This window comes from Monomorium pharaonis, chromosome 9 (genome assembly GCF_013373865.1).
Source record: "Monomorium pharaonis isolate MP-MQ-018 chromosome 9, ASM1337386v2, whole genome shotgun sequence".
Taxonomy (NCBI): Eukaryota; Metazoa; Arthropoda; class Insecta; order Hymenoptera; family Formicidae; genus Monomorium; species Monomorium pharaonis.
Window position 1 is genome coordinate 1,698,387 of NC_050475.1, and position 24,820 is coordinate 1,723,206.

Genomic DNA, 24,820 nt, shown 5'->3' on the forward strand with positions numbered 1-24,820 from the left:
TGCTATATCGAGTTGGTTTAAAATCAAATATAGATTTTGTGAACGTTTATCTTATCATGATAAATGATTCACTGCTGTTATTGATGGTTCCGATGAGATAAAGCATGCTATCCAACTATTTTTTATCAGTTTCTATTACGATACCCGACGAGATGTAAAAACCTATTTTTTTATATGACTTAATATTATATATAAATAGCATCTGAAGTTTTAAATTGTGTAATTTAAGGTGATTGTTTATTCTAAATTGTTAATCGTTCTTGATGAGAAAAATGCAGAAAATGAAAGTAAACGTAATTATATAGTCAAGTAAAAGTATCTTTGTAATTTAAGTTACTTATACATATTGTTTTTTAAAACAAGAACACGAGACAAAAAGAAACTATCTCACTATGTAAATGAAAGTAATAATTTTCGATCAACATCTATGATATTACATAAGAGATTCCATATTGATTGACGGAAAGAAAGAGATGCTACTATTGTTGTCAAAATTCAATCTTTTGTAATTATTACATAAATTTCGAGCAATAAGAAGAAACAATGGTTAAGCGACAAATGCCACACCCGTTGCACTTGAGCCTGGACAATATCATCACGTCAAGCTCGACTAGGAGGGAGATGCGTCAAACACCAAGAATTTTAAGGAGATCTGCTTCCGTTGGTAGGAGATCAATGGGATCCAGAAATTTTTCATCGAGAGAACAAAACATTTGTCTTCGCCGGTACGATTATAAAATGATGTTTAACATTTTATCAAATTTAAAAGATAAAAGATTTTTAATTTTTTTATTTCTTGCGGTTAGAAAAAGCAAAATATATTGAAATATATTTAGAACTTTGCAACATATCTAATACGCTTCAAAATCGATGAAAGTTGTTTGCGTATCTTTCCTAATAATTTAAGATTGTTTACAAATTATTAAGATATTTATTACTAACTTTATAATTATCAATTGTTATTCATTGTGATTAATTTCGCTGCATTTTTGTTCTGTTAGGACGACTTCGTTCGAATCTGTCAATGTATCGCAATGCGTGATATGCAAGAGCAAAGTAAACTCATCCAGAATGATGAAATGTCGGCACACCTTTTGTCTGCAATGTTTCAAAAATCGTTTTATGATATCACGTAAAAAAGGTATGTTTAGAAGACTATTTTCATAAGTATTTTATTACACCTTTCAGATCAATTGACAAGCATTGTTACAAGCATTTTGATAATATTATATTTCTTAAGCATGCAGTACTTAACTTTGATAACGTTTTTATTTTAGACAGCAGTTCTATTTGCCCTGTATGCAATGTAGCAGTGATAAATAAGAAAGAATCGAAAAATTCAGTGAGCTTTGCGCCCTTACCACCAAAAATACGTGACGAGAGATGCCGTACCTGCGGTGAAACTTGCAAGAATATAAACAAATGTAAACACTGTAAACGTGTAAGTTTATAGATACCTGAAAATTAATATAATCTTTGTAATTTTTTATGTTTTGCGAATAGAAAAAGTTTAAATTATTTTGCGATTACTTTTAATAATAATTACATTAAATTATATTAACATTTTTACAGAGGTTCTGTGATGACTGCTGGCTAAATCATATAGATGATTTGGAAGATGAATTAAGTAATATAAATGGAGATCTCGAGACATCAATGATAAGATTCGAAGATAGACTAAATAATTTTCAGGTAATTGTGATTTATTAATTAGCTCACTTTCTTTACATTATAAAGAATATTTTTATGATATTTCAATTTATTAAGTATTAAACTATACATTCTAAAAGAAATTTTTTTAACTTAAGAACGTAGAAATTTAAAGTTGAAGTGTGATATCTTATTTTCCAAAAATTTTTGTATAAATATATGCGCTTATGCGCCTGGAAGAATTATTCAAGTAATTAAATTTTTTTCACAGAGCAAAGCAAACGAAACGATGGAATTCATTAATAGGGATATTGACGCTAAAATAAGTGAACTTAATAAAAAGAGAGAGAATCGGATTAAGAAGGTAGAACATGTAATTGCTTCAGGAGAAGTATCAGTTGACGATATTAGACAGAGGATGCAGAAAACTCAAATAGAGATAAAGGAACAGAAGGAAGTGTCGTATGATACATTATCTGATAACGAAGAAAAGGTATGACATTTTAAGGCATTTAATTTTATTTAAATAAAAAAAGGAATCTACACATATGTACGCATACGTATCTATTTTGTGCGTATGCAAGTATGTAAAATATGTATTCAATAATATTCTATATTATAAATTATATGATCGTATAGAGTTGAAAACTTAAATAAAGTTAAGAATATATTTTAATACAAATCTTTAAATAATAAACATATTCCTATATATTTATATATATCGAGATATAAAGATTCTTTTTTTTATTTATCCTATTTTTTAATACATACTTTAACAACTTTAATGTTTAATTAATTTACAAATTATTACAAGACATTTTGATTGAGATTAGCAAAAAATAAAGAAACAATGTGAAAAAGTTAAAGGGTCTTTTTGACGAATATTTATTGGTTTATTAAAAATTATACGTATCGGGATTTTTTTATCCACGATAAAAGAATAGAAAATGACAAAAATTATCAGATTATCAAAAATAGTTCTCTATTTTGTTGTTCTTTTCCGAGATAAAGTGAACCGAATTTTCTCTGCTCCTTCTAATACTGTACTCTCTCCGATCTCTTCTCCGGTTCTAAAATCTGGACCAGCATTGTACCTGTCGCGTGCAGGACGCCTCACAGTATTGATTACTTGGGAGGAGGAAGGCACGTGGAAGGGAAAGGGGAGGTGAATGGCGAGCATGTGGGGCTGGTCGAGGCGAGAATCAGGGGCTTGCTGGGGTTTGGTCAGAATTTTCATCATTTCCTACAAAGTCAATAAGATAAATGAGAAATCCGAGATTACAAAACTATGTCGATAACAAGAACGTTACACAGCACGCGAAAAACCGCGAGAAAATTATTGCTAGGAAAATATAGAAAGATATGACGCGCGAGAAAATATCACACGATACCTCGTTGAATATAACAGAAGATAGACAGATAAAACAGAATGAACTGTTTATCATGAAGTAGCAAAATATGGTATTATTGTAAAAAGTCTAATTTTGTATAAAAAATTGTGTTATTTGTGAAATTATTATTACAAATTTACAATAATTTCTGTAAAGAAGTAAAAAGAAATGTAGTTTTTCTTGCACACACAGATAATATTATTTATTCTTAGCGATTCGTTTTATAAAGTTTAATATTATATAAAATGACCTCTTTCTTTTTCCTTTTTTCTTTTTTCTAAAAAAATATTTTTAAATTAAGGTTTATACGAGAATAAATTCATTATGTTAATAAAATTGAAAGATATTGTGTATAGAGTAAAAAGATTTTGTATAGAGTAAATACTTGGTATTTAAATAACATATCTAAGACACTTTCCAATAATTTTTTTTGCTGCAAAAGAAGATCTAAATAAATTTATTTATTTATTATACACTATTCAGTACATTTACTTTTAGGATATTTCAATTTAATTACGTTTGCTTTATGTGTTTTAAACGATGCTCGATTATGTTTTAACAGAATTATGTTTTTGACACGTTTTAAAAGTGATATGTAAATTCACGATTGCGCGCACGTATACGTAACATACACACACATTTTTCCAAGCGCACATTGTTGCGTAAATAAACTATCCAGTAATACATATCCAGAACCGTAATCAAATATGGCGGATTAGTTTTATCTAGATTGCAAGTTTAAAAATATTTTTTTGTTAATTAGTATATTTTTACTTTAATTAAAATGTTGAAAAGCTATATTTGTATGGATGCAGAAATGTACCGATGTTAAATCGAGTAAAAAAAAACTGACAATAACGACGAAGAATGAGCCGTGAAGCCGGGGAGAGATAGAGGGATGCAAGCAACGAGAGTGAGTTCAGGGCGGGTTCGCGAACCGATAGGACCTAACCCGGGATAGCAAGAGGATAATGGTGTTGGTGTATAAGGCACGAGCAGCCAACGTCTGCTCCTGACAGCCCATTACCACTGTACAAACGCAGGCACGGTGGTCTGGTACGATGGCAAAGGCTCTTCTGGATCCTGTCTCTTTCTCCGCAACGCGGCTTTCCTCCTTCTCTTTCTCCTCCTCCTTTTCCTCCTCCTCCTTCACTCCTCTCTCTTTGCTTGTCCCTTTACGATCTCTCTTTCTCTCTCTCTTTCTCTCTTGCTTTCTCGCTCTCTATTTCCTTCTCTAATTCTCGCAATTTATTTCTCTCTCTCTCTCTCTCTCTCTCTCTCTCTCTCTCTCTTTCTCGTGTTTAAGTCGAAGATTTCTATTCCGTCAGAAAGTAAACCGAATAAGATACATTTGAGACTTTGTCGCCATATTGCGCTCTGTAATGGACAAAGTTATACAATTTTAGAAATTTTAATGCATTATTTTCTTCAATATTTTTTTTATTAATTCTCGTTTTAAATCATTGTGTTTTTTCTAATAGGAAAGGAAATATTTTGTAAAAACAATCATTTTATTAATTCACGTCTTTTTATTTTTTAACATTAAATGTAATTCATAAAATTTATATATACTGTATCAAATCACAAGTTAAATTTTTTTGATGTGGGCGCGTTCTTACGTAAGGTTTAATTAATCAATCATAATCTAAAAAATATATCTGAGAGCTACAACATTCTGTACGAAATTTACTACTACTCTCTTCAGGCGAAGAAAATTTATCTCTGCCAACATATTCAAATTTATTGCGATTTAATCGCCATATCGATAAAAAGTACCCGCGAAAAAGAATGCTCTTTAGCTGCTTTAAGTAGGATGCCAGTAAGAAAAGTAGATTTTACAGCTTATACATTTGTGCGTGGGCGAAATGGGATCCATCCTGAATCAATTCGCCGTAAATATATTTCCTCACAGAGCGCTCTTCCTCTAGTTCTCTCGTCCTCTCGGGGTAGCTTTTTCGGGGTTGGCTCGTAGCCACGCCCGACACTCTCGCCAGGCCACGCCCGCGAATACAGATCCCGCATACATTCACGAGGGAAGCAACATACACGTGCGGACTCAACCCGGTGGTTCTCTGTAGAGCCCAAGGGCTAATAATTCACGTCACGAGCACACCCCACCATAAAGAGTCAGCTACAGGCACCGGCGGGCGTATATTCCACAGCGACGGCATAAACGCTATCCAGTTGCAGTTACTGTTAATTACCGATCATCTTTTATAATTTATTACCGCACCCGCTAGCGCGAATATTCGCTGGAGTCCGGAAAATTCGTCCGATGACTGACTGCCCTGACAATTATGTAACTCACAGCCAAATCATTCGCCGAAGTCACTTAATTGTCGAACTCGTCTGATAATCCGACGAACAACAATGATGCAATGACTGCTCCAATCATTCGCTGATGAAAATAGGCAAAAAGAAAATTTTCTACAAAAGATTTTTGAGTACCAACTGTTCTATAAGAGGATGTAAAGAATTATAAAATTGCGTAATTTTATTATTAAAAAATGAAACAGTTGTTTTCTAAACATATGATGATTGTTTTCTGACGCTCCATTATGCTCAGTTTTATTATACATAATAATTCAAAATAATGTTGAAACGCTAGGTTTAAGAAAAAGTGATAAACCTTTTTAAAATGACAGCCTATATTTGAAAACTTTTGCCATTGCATTGTGATAAAATTAGAAGTATCTTTCCAGTTAGAATCTTTAGGCTATTAAGTTACTTTATATTATATTAACGTAAAATATATAGGGAAAATAAAGATATTATTATTGTGATATTAAATTAGCTCAATTTAATATTTATCAGAGATCATTTGAAGAGACTAAGATATAAATATTTTAATGATAAGACTATTCGCAACCGTCGAAATTATTGACATTAAGCTAAAAATGTTTCATCATGCATAAAATTTTGTGTACTATTAGTACATTTTACAAATTAAGCCTTCGAGAACATTTATAGTAATCTGAAGTTAAAAATAAAATATTTTTGTTATTTATCAATCAGTTAAAATTAAATTTAAAATTAAAATTAATTTTGATATCATAATAATTTTTTTTTAATTTTTTCTATCTTTTATAGAAAAATAACTTATTGGAAACATTAAAATTTGCAGCACTAATTTAAAAGTGCTTTTATATGATTTAAAGTAATTAGTTTTGCTTTTTAATTTTTCTGTTACATATTTTACGGAAAAATATATTGCAGTATTAATAACATTCTTGACCAGATTAAAAATTAGCGAAATTGCGATCATACGTTTACATTGTTTGCAGAACACGATAGATGCCCACTTCTCCATCTTTAGGGCTCGTCGGCGCCCGAGTTGCCGGTGGCGGGTTGGCCCCTAAAATTAGCCACAGTGACATATTGAAGAGCGCGTGTCGGATCCCCTAAGACACGGTGACCCCTTCTCCCCTACCTTCGAAATTCACAAAGCTGCTGCCCTGGGAAAATCAACTGACGCGTAACTAAACGGTGTATCATTAATTCCGACATGTATGTTTATATCGCGCTGGTTAAAGAACGCATGCATGGCATCCTCTGTATGTGCTGTAGTCCCTTTAACTACTATCAAAGGGGGAGGTCCTAGATTTCCAGATTGGCTCGTTTACCAATCACAAAAAAAACGTTTTTGCTAGAGAATAGCAATTGCGTATACGATGGGAGGAAATAAATAGTAATATTTTGTGTGTATATGTTCAAATACTTTCTCGTGTTGCTAAAGATGGTTCGTTCAATTGGCAACTCTTCCACTCCTGCAGAGAAAAGAGGCACGAAATTGTCGGATGGAGATGTCGATTCTTGGGTGACCATTTTATCGGCACGCGTCGCACTGTCCACCTGATTGGCGTGAAACGTATCGGCACACTAAGTGTCGCGAAAAAACGACGACGGACGCGTTTTGCTCTGCGCTTTGAAGTCACCGTTGAGATGCACTTTAAACGATCCGACGAATGCATGTGGCACAGAAAAATAAATGCCACTGATCTGATTGAGAGAAAGATATATGACTCGGAGTTGATATTCTTGCCTTCGAGAGAAAAATGTAAAAAATTTTTCCTCACTTGCCAAATGTTTCCTACTATAGAAAATACAAAAATCTAAGATGATATAATTGTAATTAAAAGTAAATGCAGTACTTTTATAAATAAAAGAGCAAGAAAGTGAGGAGGGAGGGACAGAAGAAGAAGAAAAAAGATCAAATAGAAGAATTTCTTGAACTTCTTAATTTTAAATGCCAATGTACGCCACCAAACAAGTCACATTCGCTTATATTTTTTTCCCTTCTACATATATTGTCTAATTTTCATCGAACTGAGATGGAAATTCTTCGTCAGATTATGGCATTGGCGAATCGGAGATTCATCGCTGGCGCAAACAGGCTTTAGGCGACCAAGCCTATTTAGTACACGTGTCCTTGCACATTGAATCGCGGCGATCCTCCTATTCGCGACGATCAAATCGGTCAGCATGAGCAAGAGAGAAAGAGAATGAGCGGCCAGGATCAGAACAAAGGGGCCCGCACACTTCGCCACGTGACCGCCGGTGGTACGACTTCGGGGCACCGTAAGTGCCAGAAAGCACAAAGCTTCGCCGCTCTCCTTTTCTTTCTTTTATTTCGTCCCTCCATCTTTCTTCCCTCTTCCTCCCTCTCTCTTCATCTCTTATTTTATCTCTCTTTTTATACCAGAGATTGACCGCAATTTAGCGACGCATCGTTGCACACCACGCGGAATTTGTGGCGAAGAACGTCAACTGCATTGCTCTGTATATTTCATTTTTGTTCATTCGCTAATTGTATCGCATAATCATCCATGGCAATTTTATCTGTTTCTGATATGTTAAATTGTATTTGTTTCAGGTGAAAACGTTTTTAGATCTGCAACAAAAGGCCGCGGAAGTAATGGCTGCGGTTGCCATTTGGGAATCTGAACTGAATGATGTTGAAGCGGAGCTTGGTAAAGTTAATAAACACGGAAGATCATTTATAAAAGAAAAGACTGCTTCTTCATACAAGTAAGTAAATGTTGCAATAATTATTTTGAATGAAAACATAATTTTGATAAACGATTTAAATTGAATAAAAGTTTTTTATCTTTTATTCTTTATACATATTTTAAAGTATTATTTCGAAAATATAACTTTTTATCATAATGTTATACATTTTTGTTATAATATCTATAATTTTAACTTGAGTTATATGGTTGAAGTTACAAGTGAATTGTTTAGAATTAAAATTTTCTTACAATTTGTAATGACATAAATATTTTGCAGAAAAGGGGCAAAAAAATAACAAAAATTTTTAATTTTTTGAATTTTTTACAAATTATACACAAAATTAATTTGTACAGAATACAAATACAATTTAAATAAAATTGAAAAAATGAATGTTAAGAAATTTCTAAAATATAGATATACGTGTATATACATGTTTCTGTCGGAACACATCTTTATGAGAATATATTAGATATGTGTTTGCAACGATATGAGAATGAAATTTAAAAATTGATACGACAGGCGGAAAAATTGCACACCCAAAATTGTCGCGACCCGCGACATAGTGCAGCGACCATCGGCACTCGCCATTGATTCCTGGAGAGATAACATAATCACAACCTGTCCGGGATCAGGACAGATTGTCATTCTCGACAGGAAGTTCAAACTTGTGCGGAGAATTCGTCACCAGGAGATGATGGCACCTCAAGGAGTTGCCTTTCTGCAAGAACACGACGAAATATACGTGACAGGTTTCGATATTTACGATTGAGAAACGACAGAGCGTAAATTAGACTTTTAAAATTTAAAACTTTCTTGCTAGCAACTTGATTATTTAGTTCTAAAAAATCAGTGTAATAATTCTTATTATTATTTACGAAATAACTTATATTATTTGCGTTTGTATTATTCAATGTTTTACGTAGATAAATGGAAGCACTGCATTTTCGTGTTTAATCACAAGGGCGAGCTCGTCCATCGCATGTGCAATAAAGGTTTCGGAGAGACGGAGCTATGTTCACCGGAAGGAATCGCGTTTCATCCGGAACGTAGCGTGCTTTACATTGCTGATACTGGAAATAATCGTGTTCAGATTCTCGAGAAAGATGGCACGTATTTGGACAGTATCGGACCCATGAGTAAGAACAAAACGGGCACGGTCAGATTTCGTACAACTGGTCCAATTGCGAGCCAATTGAATCAACCGAGCGATGTGGCTGTCACGACGACACGTGTCGCCATTGCCGATTCTGGCAATCACAAAGTAAAGGTGCAATTATTTTTAAGGTCATTAACTCAATTTGAACTCATTTATCCATCTTTTCCTTATCTATTCTGAATTAAATTAATTTATGGAAATTTGAATTAAACTTGCATATTACATTCAAGCTGACTACAATATATTTAAAGAATTATAAAATATTGAAGAATATGCGCGTATGCGTACATACTTATACGTGACATGTACAAATTAAATATTTAAAAAATTACAAATATATTTTGCAGTGTTTGATTGCACTAATAAATATTACAGATAAAAGTACAATTTTTTAATATTATAGGTATTCAATCACGATGGACAACTTCTTCAGTCGATTGGTGGTACGGGCATGGCAAAGGGCTTATTTAGGTTAATATAAAGTTATTTTATTGATATTAAGTTTATATTATTAAAATTTGAAGATTTATTAGAGAATGATTTTTAATTCATAGATCACCTGAGGTACTAAAGATTGATGAGAAAGGATATATCATCGTCGGTGACGCTGGAAACGGAAGAGTGCAGATTTTTTCTCCGGAAGGCGAATTTCTACGGGTATTAGGTGCCAAAAAGAAGCAAGGACATAAGTTTGCATGGATATCTGGTTTGTTAGTGACAAGTAATTACAACATTTTGGTTTCCGACAGCAAGAATAATTTTATATATTTGTTTTAATATTATATTATACTTTAATGGGACAGAGAGAGAGAGAGAGAGAGAGAGAGAGAGAGAGAGAGAGAGAGAGAGAGAGAGAGAGAGTGTGTGTGTGTGTGTGTGTGTGTGTGTGTTTAATTAATAAAGAAACACTCGAGTGTCCACTTTCAATCGTGATAAAACCTTGAATATATTGTATTATAGATAAAAATAGGAGATCGATATTTTTATTAATTTTCTTCAAGTATTTCTTTAAATTAATTCTCTTAACAATATTTAACAATTTATCTTTTTTTTTGCAATGGCGTGATATACGCGATTTAAAAAATCAATATGTTTCGTGGTTCAACAGATGAGAATAAAAAATACAGAATACGCGCGCAGATCGCGATGTTTGTTTTTCCCAAACCGCGTTCCCAATCGCAGATCAAACAAATTCGTGGTAGCGTGAGGCGCCGTTCTCGTCTGCCCGTTTGACCAATAAATAATTTGGCAAACAAATTGATCCCCAAGGACTATAAACAGATACTTAGAGGCACACGATCTCGCCGTCCGGTAGATTAAATGTCTACGTGCAAGTACGAACGTTGATCGAGCTATTGGACAACAGGAAATCGTCCGATGGATCAGACCCCTACTGTGAGAACCGAAGTGGGCCCTGCGGCGTGAAATCTCTATTATTCCAGGGGTCGGAGAGCGGTTCGAGTACGTTCCAAACCACGTTCGACGGACACGCGTGTGCGTGCCAAGGGGGATGCATTGGCGTTGACAGGGGAGCGGGGTAGTAGTCGGCTAGTCCTCGCCCCTCGAAAATAATGTAATCGCGAATTAAATGTTTGCTAGGATATCGTCGATCTCGAACCGGGCCTCTTGTCCACGAGAGAAATGAAGTGGATTTGACTCCGATAACTTCCTCAGATCTTTATTCTGCGTTATGCGATTAGATAAATTGAAATGATCTGATCTATCGATCGATCTGTAAGAGAATTTTATTTTTCATCGTTTTATATAGCATGCTTTTTCTTTATCTTCAAATTCTGTTACTTTGATGTCGCTAACATTTTTTTATATGCCTGAATTTAGTTTTTTATGTCAATATATAAATATTGCCCGCTTATTTATCACTTAATTTATTCAGATATATGCGATTTACGTTGGGTTGATACACGTGCGAGCGACGTAGAAGGGAAAAATGTAGCGAGGCATCAGTAGATCTCGAAATCCATCCTCTTCCCCCCTCGTGCTTTCCCTCAAGCAAATGCAACAAATTGAGATAAATAATGGTTTGTGGGGATACAAAGCTCACTTGAAATTTGCCATGGTGATACTCGAAACGGCACGCTTCCAAGTAGTCGTAAAACGATAAGCGAGTGAAACGATACGCATTCAAGTTACATCTGGTATCGTTTCGCATAAACGATTCGGTAAAGTGCACCAAAAAAATTTCGCTCCGATTTTATATTAATTTACGAAATTAATATAGATGAATGATTATCTCATTTGTAAAAATGAATTGATATCTATTATAAAAAATGGAAAGAATTGAAAATAATTATTTGTCTCTAGCTTTTAACGCTGAAAATCTCATTAAAAAATACTGTATGACATAATATGTATACAATAGTTAACACTTCGAGTTCTCTGCCATATTAATTGCGAGAGTATTTCTCGCCGCAGGTACGTAGTGCCGAAACGTATGCAAAACTAATGTGGTCGTTGAGAGATCAATCTTGCGCTGTGGTAGGTTCTCATATTAAGCACAGTGTCGTGGTTTTCACAGGTCTAATCCCAATTATATATCAGCGGATCGTCGTTCGGTAGGCCCGTCAATAGTAATCCGGCGATGCCTCCGGCGAGGATCGACCGCGAGGCCGCCCTCTCCGCTCCCGAACTCGTTTCAGCGGGGGACAAAACTTTGTCTTGTCCGCGTGTAGTAGTGGTACAACCCCGGCGAACCACCATTGTGATCGTATTAACACCTCGCATAATTGCACCGCCGCGCTTCTATCGTCGCGCGTGCACCAAACATGGCTCATTTGAATATTGGCCCATTCATACTATTGAGGAGGCCAATAATCGCGCCCTTAAAAGAGACACCGCCATCGAGCCGACGACCGACCTCGGCTCTCCCGCTATTCTTCGGATATTATCCTAGACGACGTTTTCTCAGGCTGTCATAAACGAGACGAACAATCTTTTTACAAGCACGAATCACAAAGCTTATCATACTTTTCGCGTTTTAACTTAAACGTGTGTATGTTTGGAACAATGGGAAAGAAGCATGACGATGACGAAAGGAACGAATGAATTTATTGCGGTAGAATGAACATAAATTGTAATTAAGATAGGTGTGCATTAAAGTGGATTTATATTATTCTAATTATAGCATATTTTCATCTTTATCTGAATAGTAGAAAAAAATTCGCGATAATCTGTGCCTTATCAGTTTTTCATAATATTGAAAAAAAGTTTTACTATAGAATAGCTTATATCAAATATCTAGCATAAGCATTTTGGTTTCCTACATTTAAATAAAAATTTTTTTAAGAATTCTAAAAGAATTAAAAACTTATTCGAATGTACGAAAAAGTATTCAAACTTGTATGCAACCAATAGAAACAAAAAGACTAAAGACTATTGAGAAAGCCAGAATTAATTGTCCCAAATGTGCGACAATTACAATGTAAAATAAATAAGGATTTTGTATTATTAATTTATAATTGTTATTCTGTTTCTTTAATTTGTCAAGTTTTATACAATCTAATCTGAAACTGATAATTAAAAACTTTTGATTTGAAGTATTTGTATTTATATGTATGTAAAGTGTAGACGTAGAATGAAAAGACATTGGGTAATAAAAACAATAAGAAAACAGACATTTATTCGCACAAAAGTTGCGATTTTAATTTGTATAAACTAATAAACTATTGTCTTTTGACATTTTTTTTGTATAAGTTGTTTTAAAGATAAATGTATAATAATTTACAATATTTAGCTAAGAAAGAAAAAGGAATGGAAAGAAAGAGTTTGAGCGAAAGAGAGAGAGAGAGAGAGAGAGAGAGAGAGAGAGAAGAAGTAGGGAAGAAAATTGTTTTCAATCAAAAGAACGCTCGTAATATTTCATCCGTGCTTGGCGAAATTGAAAAACTGTTCCGCCACGCTTACCTCCCTCTATGCACCCCCCTGCGAATAAATCCGCCCCCGCGTCTGCTGTTGAGATGACGGCAGGCAATAGTGGGTGGGGACGAATAAAATTTCCGCGGGGGTGCGTCCTGTCGTCCCGACCGATAAAACCCTCGTTGGAGCGCTTGCCCGCCAATCCCGTGCGCGTCTGATAGTCACGTCCAACACGCGTCTCGGCTCGCCATTGGCCGCAAACCCGCCCAGGGGTTGGTATCGATCATCCCTTACACGAGCCCGATGCTTTTCATATATAAAGCGGCCTCCCCAGGGACATCGTCAATAGTTGAATTTCGCGTATTCTCCGTGCGGACACTTCTTCGTTTGAGCAATCAATTGTTCGATTGATCATCAATAAAGAGATAAAAAAATTTGCGCAAAATCTGTGCGCGAATTAGCGCGTTATGAAAAAATTTCGAATTTTTTGAAAAAAAAAAAAGAAAAAAATTAAAAAAAGATATCAAGAGAAGTTGAGCTATATCTAGTAGTTAGTTAATTCGTGAGATACAATTTACGGGGATACAAACGAGACGAATGAGATTGTGAAAACGTGCATTATGGCGAATCATCATCCCTCGTATGACTTTGAGGACAGGAGCCAGAGGATCCGCCATCGGGTCGGCACCGCGTCAAGACCTGCAGATTCCACCGTGGCTTGTACCAGGTACTATCACTCACCTTTTTCGATTGGTCAATTACTCTAATAAATTTAAAAAACTCTAACTTTTATATTTAATACATAAATAATTAACTTTTATATCATGAGTTATAATAAAGTGTGATATTCTAATATTTCCAGTTGGAATATGTAATTCAATTTTTCTTAGTAATTATAAATATTAATAATATCACAGGACCGGTCACATGCATTTATAATATGTAGAAAAATTTGTAGGAATTTTTTAAAATTAAAATAAGAATATTGAAATTATTATTTACATTATTTTTATTAGTTTCAATAATAAAAAATTCTTAAAAAGAAATATATTGAAAGTAATTTACATAGAGTTCTTTTGGTTCCATATAATTGACGTACATGTGTGTAACTTACTTGTTACATTTCATGCATTTAGCATTATTTTAGTGAAAAACATTTAAGTAATAAAAATTTTACTTTATTTTATTATTTGCATAATAAAATATATATTAAACTACAATTTAAACAAAGGAAATAAATGGTTTTTTTAAATAAGTCTTAAATTTTATAAAAAGCAAATTTATGTATGAAATTATTTTTCCCCTAATAAAAATTAAAAGCACGTAATTGTACCATTTTTATTAATTAAATCAACAGCATTTTAAATGTAAAGTATTTAATTTTCAGTGAAAATAATAATAAAGAGGATATAAGTAAAAGAGATATAAATGTAATAAATACGCAATCAAACTTATATATACATAAATATAAACATTATACAAAATTTGTCTAATCTAAAATTATACATCTTTAACACAAAAACAATCTAGACTTATTAGACAATTTATTATATATTGTTTATTATACATATATCAGAGAACATAAATAATAGAAAATATTATTTTTAAACATTATTAAAAATTCTATGAATACAAGATTTTTAATAATTTTATAATTACGAATATCTAACAAAAGCAAATTTCGCATTATTATAATTTTGCAGTACTCAGTATTACGTGGGTCACAATAGCGATATCACTGAGGAAGATTTGGCAGAATTACCTTCATGTGTTTATGCGAGCAGGTCCACGCAACATGTCACGCACACATCGCCACATACACATTCCCCTTTGCACTATCACATGCCAGTTTCAACGCCAGGTAATAAATATTAAATAACTCCAATAATTATTTAATTAACGTTTTATAAAATAAACTTTTTGTTCAGATCATGACACAGAAATGAACGGCGTAGAAGAGGGTTATTATCCAAATGGTAGTCCTTATAGAATTCAAAGACACGCAGCTAATATTCGTGAAAGAAAACGTATGCTGAGGTAAGAAATTTTCAAAAGTAATTAGCGATAAAAGAATTAATTAATCGGAACATTTTATAAATAATCTACGTACAAAGATTCAACTTTTGAAATAATATCAGCAAAACTGTAATAAATATAACAAATGTATAAAACGTATTATATATCTATATTTCCAAGGGTAATTATATATTAAAAATAGTGCGCGTAAATAAGAATTCTAAAAATTTTTTTAAACTAAATGGTAAAATAAAACTAAAAGTATTTATAAACCGTCCTTTATCAATCGTTTATATTTACATTACTCATTATAATATTAACGTTTCGTATTAATAATAATAAATAATAAATTGATTCACAGTGTGTTTCATTCCATAGGACACATAGATATGTAAAATATTTCTCTTTTATATATTTTTTGCGTAAGATACGCGCGAGCGGATTGTCAGTGTGATTGCAATTTTTAGCAGCATCAACTCGGCTTTCGACGAGCTCCGGGTCCATGTACCGACCTTTCCTTACGAGAAGAGATTGTCGAAGATCGACACCTTGCGCCTGGCCATAGCATACATTGCGCTCTTACGTGAAGTTCTAGCAGCCAGGCTTGATCCTTTGACGTACGTTGAGAGGTGCCTTAGGGGTGAAATAAATGGCGAACGCGCCGAATGGAACACGAGTGGTACTCTTTCACTCTTTTATAATTATTTAAATATTTGAAAATTAATGTAACGCACATACAAAAATTACGATTATAAAGTTTACTATTAAATTAATAGTAGGATAAATTACTACTTTGTTTCAAAATTAAATAAATTTTGCTTTAATTAGAAACCATGTAACAATATTTTAAAACATTAAATATTGCGAATTTCAGATCTGACGGCACGCTTGTCCTGGATAAATTGGGAAAATTTGGGAGTAAACCCAAATCGTCGATCAGTGCTTACTACTCTAGCACTGACAACTGACAATATGAATTGAGTAATCGTAACAAGACATTTGGCCGCGGATTCTTCTTTTCTTTGTAAATATCTTATGAATAGAAAAAGAGAAAAAAAAAGAAAATGCTAAAGTCTTTTTCGCGACTTCGATTTTAGTTCACGTGCAATACGAGCGACGAATATTGTATTCAGATATCTATATGTACGTGTAAAAGACTAGAGAGTTAGTACAATTTAGTATTGGCTTTGAAATAAAATCGATGCTATTCGAGACTCTTGGCTGTACGTATTCTTAACAACGATTTTAAAATTACATACACTACTTAAGAATAATGCAAATTCCATATAGTGTTTTTATTTTAGTATCTATATTACTGTTGTGGGTTTGAAATTTGTTACGGTGATATTCGTGTTATTAAAATTTGTTATAACAAAAATATCGATTGACGATAATATTTTTCATCTTTTATGTTATGAAGAATCATATACGTTAATTCATAAAATACCAAAATTTGTAGCAAAAATTTTACAAAAATTTATTTATAATTATTATAACACTTACGTTATTTATTTATAATTTAGTGTATTTATATATTTGTTTTTATATACATGCACACACATATATTTTATATACATTTTATATATTCTAAAATACATTTTTTTTATTATGAGCAATATAATATATGTATAATTATAAATAAATTTTTATCATGGATTTTCTCAATTATAGATCATCTAAATTAAGATTTGTATTTTCTATTTTATATTAGAGACGAGTCATTTTCCTGAATGTAAATTGAAAAAATCACTTACAAGTTTGAATTACTTTAATAATTACAATTATCAAAAATTAATTAAATAAAACTTGTAATTTTTACATGACTAAACCTACAATTATTAGTTTCAACGATTTTTCAATTAAAATGATAAAATATTACACCCAGTAACTCAGCCACTCTCCACTCCAGCATGCGCTAGAACCTTCGACTGTCAATTTCTTGCCGTCCAGTGGATTTGGACCGTTGGGCGTGCGAGCGAACGACCGGCAGAAAACATTTGAAAAGCGACACTATCGTGACAGCCGAGCAGTGCTTTGTTTTGTGGAATTATTTTTCATTCCGTCTACAGCTTCGGAGAAAGGCTGCTCTTTACTGTTTTCCCGATTGCCTCGTTCAATCTGAAGCATTTATAATTTGACTCGAAACGTTCAATAAAGATTTAGGAATATTCTCAAGAATTCATCAACCTTAAAGTACAAACTCGATATTTCTCTTACAACAAAAGAAGCGTTTTCGATAAAAGACGTAGAAGTTAATTCAGCAGGATTTTGCTATAAGTTAGCCAAATCTGTGAAGAGAAACACAAAATTATAAGGTATGTTTTGATCAGCTGTATTCTTAACATTATTTTACACTTCAATTCTCTCTCTCTCATTTCCACGAAGATATTCTTATTTTAAATACAGTATAGTAAGTAGTTAATATAAATAATATATACAATATATATATAAAAAGAACGAAAAAGATTTATTCAAAGTCAATTACAACATTCAATAAAGTACTAGAAAAGTAAATTTTATTTTAATACGTTGTTTTAATAGATATATATTTAAAAAGTTCAAGGATACAATACTATAACTGTGCAGGCACTCGCAGGTACTTGATGGAACTTAATTATCATATTTCGCGAAACGCCAGTGTTTCGAAAAATTGGCAGAAATATTTCAGACATATATTTACAAAGAATTTGTATTACTCAATTTCATATAAATTTTCATGCTGTTTCGTGAGCGTTTTTACATCATCTGCTGGCTTTTGTAAAGTTATTAAACACTTCGTGAAAAAAAGATAGATTTCATTAAATATTTATTATTTAAAACACAACAAAACTGAATGTAAACTAGAAACTGATTTAGATGGAGATTCTGCCGCAAGACTCGTACGTATCACCCGAGCGGTGCTCTTTTGGAATTCACGAGATCCCCACGAAGATTGAATTATCGATCGGGGAAGATCAAAACAAAGATGTCACGAAAAAATACGTTTCTTGTCTCGATTTGATTGCGAATTCGACACTAATGGATCGAGACAAAGTGTTCGATGAAAATGCAGAGATGATCTTGCTGGAGCAAAACCAGGCGACCGATCGCGGCAGGACTAGCAGCGTGAGTCGTCGCGTGATCGAATTGAGTGACAATGATTCCAAAATGATCTTGCGGCGGCAACTCGGAGATATGGCGGAGCAGGGAAGTTCGAGTTTACGAAGCAACGCGATGGATTATGAAAATATGGAAATTCTGCGAAAGCTACCGCCAGACACGATCGTAATAAGGCAAAAAACGAAATCAGATATGGAGGACAGCGATTACAGAGAATTGACGGAAACGAATAGTAATGGCAGTAGTTCAACTTCCGGCTGTGCGGATGTTAAGACGAAAGGAATTTCACGAGCTCTCCGAAACAAAAAGTAAGCAATATTGAAAAATGTAAGTTTGTTTTAAAAGTTTTTTTTTTATATTCAGTACACATTTTACTTATTATATGCAAATTACTTTCTTCAAATTTTGTAGCATCTTTTTACTTCATTTTCTAGTCTCAAAACGATAGAGGTGAGACGAAACCCTATGCGAGTATCCAAGAGAAATATCGATAAAAATTTTTCCCGATCTAAACGACTGTTGGCTAACAGCAAGAGAGAGTTCTATTCGGATTACGAGTTCGGGAAACGTATAAAAGTGTCTACAATGCCGTACATGAACACCAGATCTGTCACCCGAAAGATGTATACCGTAGGTGCTACTTATCAGGCACCTACGAAGAAGGACGAGTTGGAATGGAAGGAGTGGCCTGTGCATGGAATGCATGAGAGACCGGTCTACCATCCTCAAGTAAAATTACCTCTCCATATGTAATATCATTTGTTATATTTTTCATACAGAATTTTTTATATGCGATTATGCTTTCAGGCTGGTTTAGCAATGGAGTATTTAGGGAGATACTTCACTAGCCTCGACGGATTATCTTATTGTGAAATCATCGATGAGCCTGATATCGAAGTGGTCTCTGTCGATCCGCACTGCGACGGACGAGTCTCTCCGCCTGAAAAGAAGTCAAAGGGAAAGATGAAAGCGAAAGGCAAGGCACGTTCGTCGAATACGAAAAATGCGTGGAACACTTACCTCTCCATGGACAACAAGTCTTTCGAGACGTGCATGCACGAGAGTCTTCACTGCGTGTTCGGTTACTGTTCGCAAGTTATGACGCCAGCTTATAAACAGGCCGTAGAAGAAAAGATGACGAAATTGACTATTTCTTCGGCCAAGACTCAGAGCTCTTCAGGATCATCGGCGAAGGAGATAACGAGCGCCAAGAGTAACGTCGCAATCTCTTCAGAGAATACCGCTAAGCTCGCGGACGAAACCAAATTACTCGAAGCTTATGCTATCGCTATGGCGCAAAGCATTCAAAATAAAAGCACCACTGGTAGTACAAATGATCAGAGAGTCACTCCGACTTTTCCTTCATCATCTTCAGCGACGTATGTACCAGAAGCGCAGAGATCGACTGCGGAGCACAACGGCTCAAAAACTATCTCACAGAATGGAGAGATGATCAAGATGAATTTGAAACAGATTATTCGGGGCGCTCCAAACAGCTCTCTAATTCTGTTGAGAGGTTCGACTGCGAGATCCGCGAGCAGCGACGTTTGTGCAGCATCCACGAAAAATGTATTTGGCTCGGCCAAGTTGGAAGATACGTCCAGCGACGAGACGATGACGGGGATGTCGTCAATCTACAAGAAACTGACGTTTACGAAAGAACCGGCTTCGAGATGCGAGGAATCGCCGGTGAATAACAACTTGTACACCCTGAAGAGATATGCCGCGAATACGCAAGAATACGCGCCAAAGAAGGCCTTTCTCGAGAATCAGTTGGATAACAAAAAGATCGTCCAAGTCATGAAGCAGGCGCACGAAAGCAAAAATCCTGCTGACAAAATAAAGCTCAACAGAGAGTCAGATGGTAGAACATCCACGATGAATTCTGGTAAGAAACTCGCATGGTGCACAAGCAGAACTTCGGAGATTGCTAGAATCTTATCAGAATACAACAAGAGCACGGTAAACGCAAGAAAGCCCATGGTACAGAACCAAATGTATAACTCAAGAGATATGAAAATGATGAATCCCAACATAAAAAATTTACCGAAAAACCTCTGGCAGAAGAATAAAGCAGCTGATGAAAATCAGCAATTCATATCCAATGCAAGTGCGAGTTTTGATTTCCCGCAGGGGAAATGGAAAAGGTTTCATCTGATGGTGGAGAAGACCAAGGATAGTCAAACTGGTGACAATGATCAAAATGTTTGGAAGAGATCCCCGACATTATTAGAAAATCACAAAGTTCCTTTAACAGATCAACAAGTGAACTTAAACACGTTGAATTATATAAGAAAAAATTCTATCGATTCCCGTAAAGATCTGAACGAACACGAAATTATCATGGTTAATGTAAAACCGAAAGATAAAAAGTCGGAATGTCCGAAAGATGAAACGGAGACCTCAAAGATAGGGTCGTTGCAAGAACTTCTAGAAAATACTGCGATCTTATATTGTGCCGCCAACGGGGTTCATCAAGACGATCTGTCGGATTATATCGATACTCTCGACAGCAAACAAAGCATTCAATGGCTAGAGACTTACAACAATTCCATCGTGTAAAAAGTTAAAGGTAGACTAGTATTTTATTTAATGTATATGATATCATTAAGTTCATAGTTATGTTTATTCATTAAAATAGTTTTATCAATGAGATAATTTTATGGGAAGGTTTTACTGTTTAGAATAAACAGATATTCTTTTACTTTATTTTATCTTATTCAATAAAACAACACACATATATATATATAGAGATATTATACTTTTTTCACTTTGAATTAAATTAGATTGAGATAAAATTTTTCAACATTTTTTTATACGCCAAGATATTATTTGGCGTATAAACTGATGTGAATAAACACATTTATATTTTACTACTTGGAACTATTAAACATTTACGCACATGTGCTCGTGCATATACGTGGAAGTTTGACTTTACAAATGCTATTTACGTTAATCTCTACGATAAAACTGTTTTGTTTTTTGTGATTAATATCACGCCGCCATTAATTCCAGCCTGTATAAAAAGGATATAAATGACTAGAATTGCAGAATAAATAAATAACAATACCACGATGCCCAAATTCCGTTGTCAATCTCTGCCTTGTCTGCGCTTTCGGTGCGTATATTTACGAGAGCTGTAAATAATCATAAAAATATGAAGTTAGATATCTGCAAAGCTAGTATTACTTCCACAAGAAATCGAAATAGTACGTATGCAGAGTTATGTTAGAATTTTTTTTCTATTTTACTTGTAATATTAATTTTTTGGATTTTACGTTAAATCTTCAATAGTTTACCTCTTTCTGTCGGATTCCGATTCGCTGCCTTCGCTGATAATTTTACTTTCGGTCATCTCCTCGCTGGATGATTCATCCTCACTATCGAACTTTCGATTGGAACTTTTATCAGAATCATCATTTGTTCTTGTCGATTTTCTCTCATTTTTCTCACCAGACTTTCTTTCCCCTCTTCTTTTATGCCTCTCGTCAGAAGCGCCACGTCTAATTTCCTCTCTACGCGACAATTTCTTCTTCCCCTCACGTTTATGCAATTTGTCGTGTTTGTTAGAATTACGAGAGCTTGAGGTAGAGTATCCAGTGTCTTGGCGATTTTTTCTAGAATAAATTTGTTCAATAAATATAAAATATCAATTAAATATTTGTGTAATATTTTGTGCAATATTTGCGCTAATTATTTTAATCTTTTATCTTGTTAACAAGATTTATAATAATTGTAATATGCCAACCGTTTGATACGACCGACATGTTTTGGTGACGAATCGAATTTATCATCATCTTCTCTGGAATCTTCAGTCTCACTATAATTTGCTTCTACGTCCTTATCACGTCGATTCTTATGTCTGTTATTATCCCGCGAATTTCTCATTCTCACATCTTTATACATGTCACCACGAGAAATAATACTAATATTCGATACATCCATTTTATTGTATATTTTATTCCGCTTACTCCTATTTTCGGTTTGTACCACGTAAAGTCGATACAATTGTAGTAGTATCACCAATGTATTTTTGCACGTGAAGAATATATTCATGTAACTAACTATCTGATAATGTATTATCAATATTAAACGAAATGCCAGAAACGGTCCGTCCTGCAAAATATTAAAAAATATACATATTTATTAAATCAAATTAATTCGAAGACCTATGGGAAATAAAATTTTTTTAGATTTACTATAATTAATCATAAATTGATTATCATAATTTTATCGACAACGTTTTAACGTTATTCTGGAGTAATTCTGGGCACTGGCTATTAAAGCGTCGATAGAAAAAAGTCGCTTTAGGAAAATGGATAGATATTAATAATGAATAGATAAAAAAAACAAAGTTTTGAAATCAAGTCTTGAAAAATGCTACTTTTACTTATTGCTAAAAGTGCTTCACGGACTAATTAATAATGAATAGTTAAGAAACGCATTTGAAAAATGTACAAAAATATTTCTGACGCTTTAAAGATGTAATTATATAATTCTTGGACATACTTGAAGAAGCATGTTAAGAGCAATTCCCCATACGTCGATGCTGCAGCAACTAGTTTCCGTTCGGACTTTCTTTCTAGCGACAGTACCGGACGATAATCGGGATTTCCTTGACTTAGTGGCGGTCAGTACAACCGTGAACTGCATTAGAGACCATGCCCAGATGCCCAGAGTCAGATACACAAGTACGGGCTCTCTTGCTATTCTGTCTTCCTTAAAGGAATCGAAGAATTCAATGATGTCGGCTGCAGTACCAATGTAGACTAATAGCAGCTGGCTTAGCTGATCTCGAGTCAAGTCACCTTTTGGCAACATCCATCGGCCGATTATTAGAATCAGCATTAAGAACTGCTCGATCAGAGTGACCCATGTTTCTGTCGAAATCTTTATAACCGGTAATTTAATGTTCACCTGAATAATAAAAAGCAAACCTTCTTTCAATCCATAAATTTTAATAAAATTACATTTAATAAAAGTAATGTATTTTTGATTAAGTTTTAGAAAAAAGCATAACATTAAAAATGACACACACGCCCAAAGCTTTTTCCAGGTGTTTTAAATCACCAGCTGCCAGATTGGATAAATCTAAATTCTCAGATATATTGACATTCGGTCCGCGAGATTTCAGTCTCTTGTCTACTTTGTCCAGTTCTAGCAACCAGATTGCAGGTACCACACTACTAAGATATAAAAATACAGATGGACAAAACCTAGAAATATAATAATTGCAGTAATTAATAAACTCTTACATTTGTTCCAAGCTACATTAACGATTAAGTGGATTAAAAAAACGTTTCCTTCTCACGCGTATTTTTTCACTTTTAAATCTCATCTTTCATTATTGTCTTATTTCATTAGTCTTGTAGTTTCATATAAATGTTGTTCACATTATTTTTATTATTGTACAATGCTGTTTTCTTTTTTATTGTAATTTTTGAGGCAAATATACGCTGCGATAATACAGTATCCTGCGTCCTAATTCGATTGATCGATGAGTCAGGTAAATGGAATCGGGTCACGGTTCGCTTTTTCGCGGATGTCAATAATTTTTGATACGCCCGTTCGCGTCCCGAACAAAGTGGATTCTAACTCACCAGCTCGTGTTACTAATGCTCCAATTTCCGTCTGTCAAACTGAGAAACGGTCTTACACATACACACCCTTTCCGAGGGATCGCTTTATAGTAATTTTCACAATGACAATACTATATTTAACGCAATATTATTGCGAATATATATGAATAAAATTTTTTTATATGTAATAACTGTTAAGGATAAAACATTGAAAAAATGACAGAAGAGATAATAATATAAATTTTCATATTTTACTTTTGCAGCTACATATATTCATGTGCATTCAATTACTTCTTTTCAATTATCTAATCCTTCAAAACATTATTGTAAAATAACTATTGGAAAATAATTATTAGATTGTTTTTTTACAAGTATATAGTTCAGTATTTAAATGTTTTATGTAAAGTTCTTATTGTTTAGTATAATAATTTTAATGATATATATTATACCTTCAACAAACACCTTTTTATCTTTTCTAAGTCATATAAATTGAGAATTACGTTATAAATACTTATAACCCCAGTTATCTATAATAAATTAACTATATTTTATAAAAAATTGAAAAAAGTTAAATAAAAAATATCTTATTTTGTCTTTTTTAAAAAGAAGTTGTAGAATTCAAGTTTCTTTTTCATAATTTTTATATATCTATATTATAATTATTCTTAAAAGCATAATAATGTTAACGATAATTAACATACCATTTCCATTCCTGATTTTCCTTTATAGTAAGCGTGAAAATACCCTCGAAGAACAGCAACAAGATAGGACAGCTCAAGTACCAGAAATATGGATTTTTCTTGAAAGTTGTTACTTGCCAGATAGCGATAAAACCGTGCGATGCAAATACCAAACGTGTTATTATTGCTTTAATGGTCGCCAAAAATTTTGCCATAGCCGATAATTATAATTCTTCTTATGATTCACTCGTATTTCGATTAATAAATAAAACTGTGATCTCACGTCACTCACGTTAAATGTACATAATATACATTTTTACAATTACCATCGCTAAAATTTATTTGACTCATTTTTGTACTTGCAAA

The 24,820-nt window shown here is 33.6% G+C and overlaps 4 protein-coding genes across 7 annotated transcripts; 3 read left to right on the forward strand and 1 right to left on the reverse strand.

Moving 5' to 3' along the window:
* Positions 1–111: 111 nt before the first annotated feature.
* On the forward strand, positions 112–10,134 carry LOC105836738 (tripartite motif-containing protein 2). The gene is made up of 10 exons (XM_012680987.3): positions 112–725; positions 1,002–1,141; positions 1,278–1,441; positions 1,573–1,692; positions 1,922–2,143; positions 7,915–8,069; positions 8,571–8,800; positions 8,975–9,318; positions 9,611–9,678; positions 9,762–10,134. The coding sequence occupies exons 1-10, from the start codon at positions 544–546 to the stop codon at positions 9,982–9,984; spliced, it is 1,848 nt and encodes a 615-aa protein (XP_012536441.1). The 5' UTR covers positions 112–543; the 3' UTR covers positions 9,985–10,134.
* Positions 10,135–13,235: 3,101 nt separating this feature from the next.
* Positions 13,236–16,310, forward strand: LOC105836749 (basic helix-loop-helix transcription factor amos). Of its 4 annotated transcripts, none has more exons than XM_012681000.3 (6): positions 13,236–13,807; positions 14,784–14,941; positions 15,009–15,117; positions 15,458–15,487; positions 15,567–15,775; positions 15,971–16,310. In XM_012681000.3, exons 1-6 carry the CDS (start codon positions 13,701–13,703, stop codon positions 16,075–16,077), a joined length of 720 nt encoding a protein of 239 aa, XP_012536454.1. In that variant the 5' UTR covers positions 13,236–13,700; the 3' UTR covers positions 16,078–16,310. The 4 variants fall into 4 exon arrangements, with proteins under 4 accessions (XP_012536454.1, XP_012536453.1, XP_012536456.1 ...); XM_012680999.3 differs by having other exon boundaries at positions 13,260–13,807; positions 15,564–15,775; XM_012681002.3 differs by lacking the exon at positions 15,458–15,487 and having other exon boundaries at positions 13,273–13,807.
* A 307-nt stretch (positions 16,311–16,617) lies between these two features.
* LOC105836747 lies at positions 16,618–21,278 on the forward strand. The gene is made up of 4 exons (XM_012680996.2): positions 16,618–17,411; positions 17,953–18,503; positions 18,630–18,924; positions 19,003–21,278. The coding sequence occupies exons 2-4, from the start codon at positions 17,953–17,955 to the stop codon at positions 20,755–20,757; spliced, it is 2,601 nt and encodes an 866-aa protein (XP_012536450.1). The 5' UTR covers positions 16,618–17,411; the 3' UTR covers positions 20,758–21,278.
* Positions 20,803–24,693, reverse strand: LOC105836748 (transmembrane protein 26). Its single transcript, XM_012680998.3, has 6 exons — positions 24,476–24,693; positions 23,234–23,411; positions 22,705–23,112; positions 21,944–22,311; positions 21,495–21,812; positions 20,803–21,332 (listed from the first exon to the last, which is right to left on the reverse strand). The coding sequence occupies exons 1-6, from the start codon at positions 24,667–24,669 to the stop codon at positions 21,287–21,289; spliced, it is 1,512 nt and encodes a 503-aa protein (XP_012536452.1). The 5' UTR covers positions 24,670–24,693; the 3' UTR covers positions 20,803–21,286.
* Between the last annotated feature and the right edge of the window lie 127 nt (positions 24,694–24,820).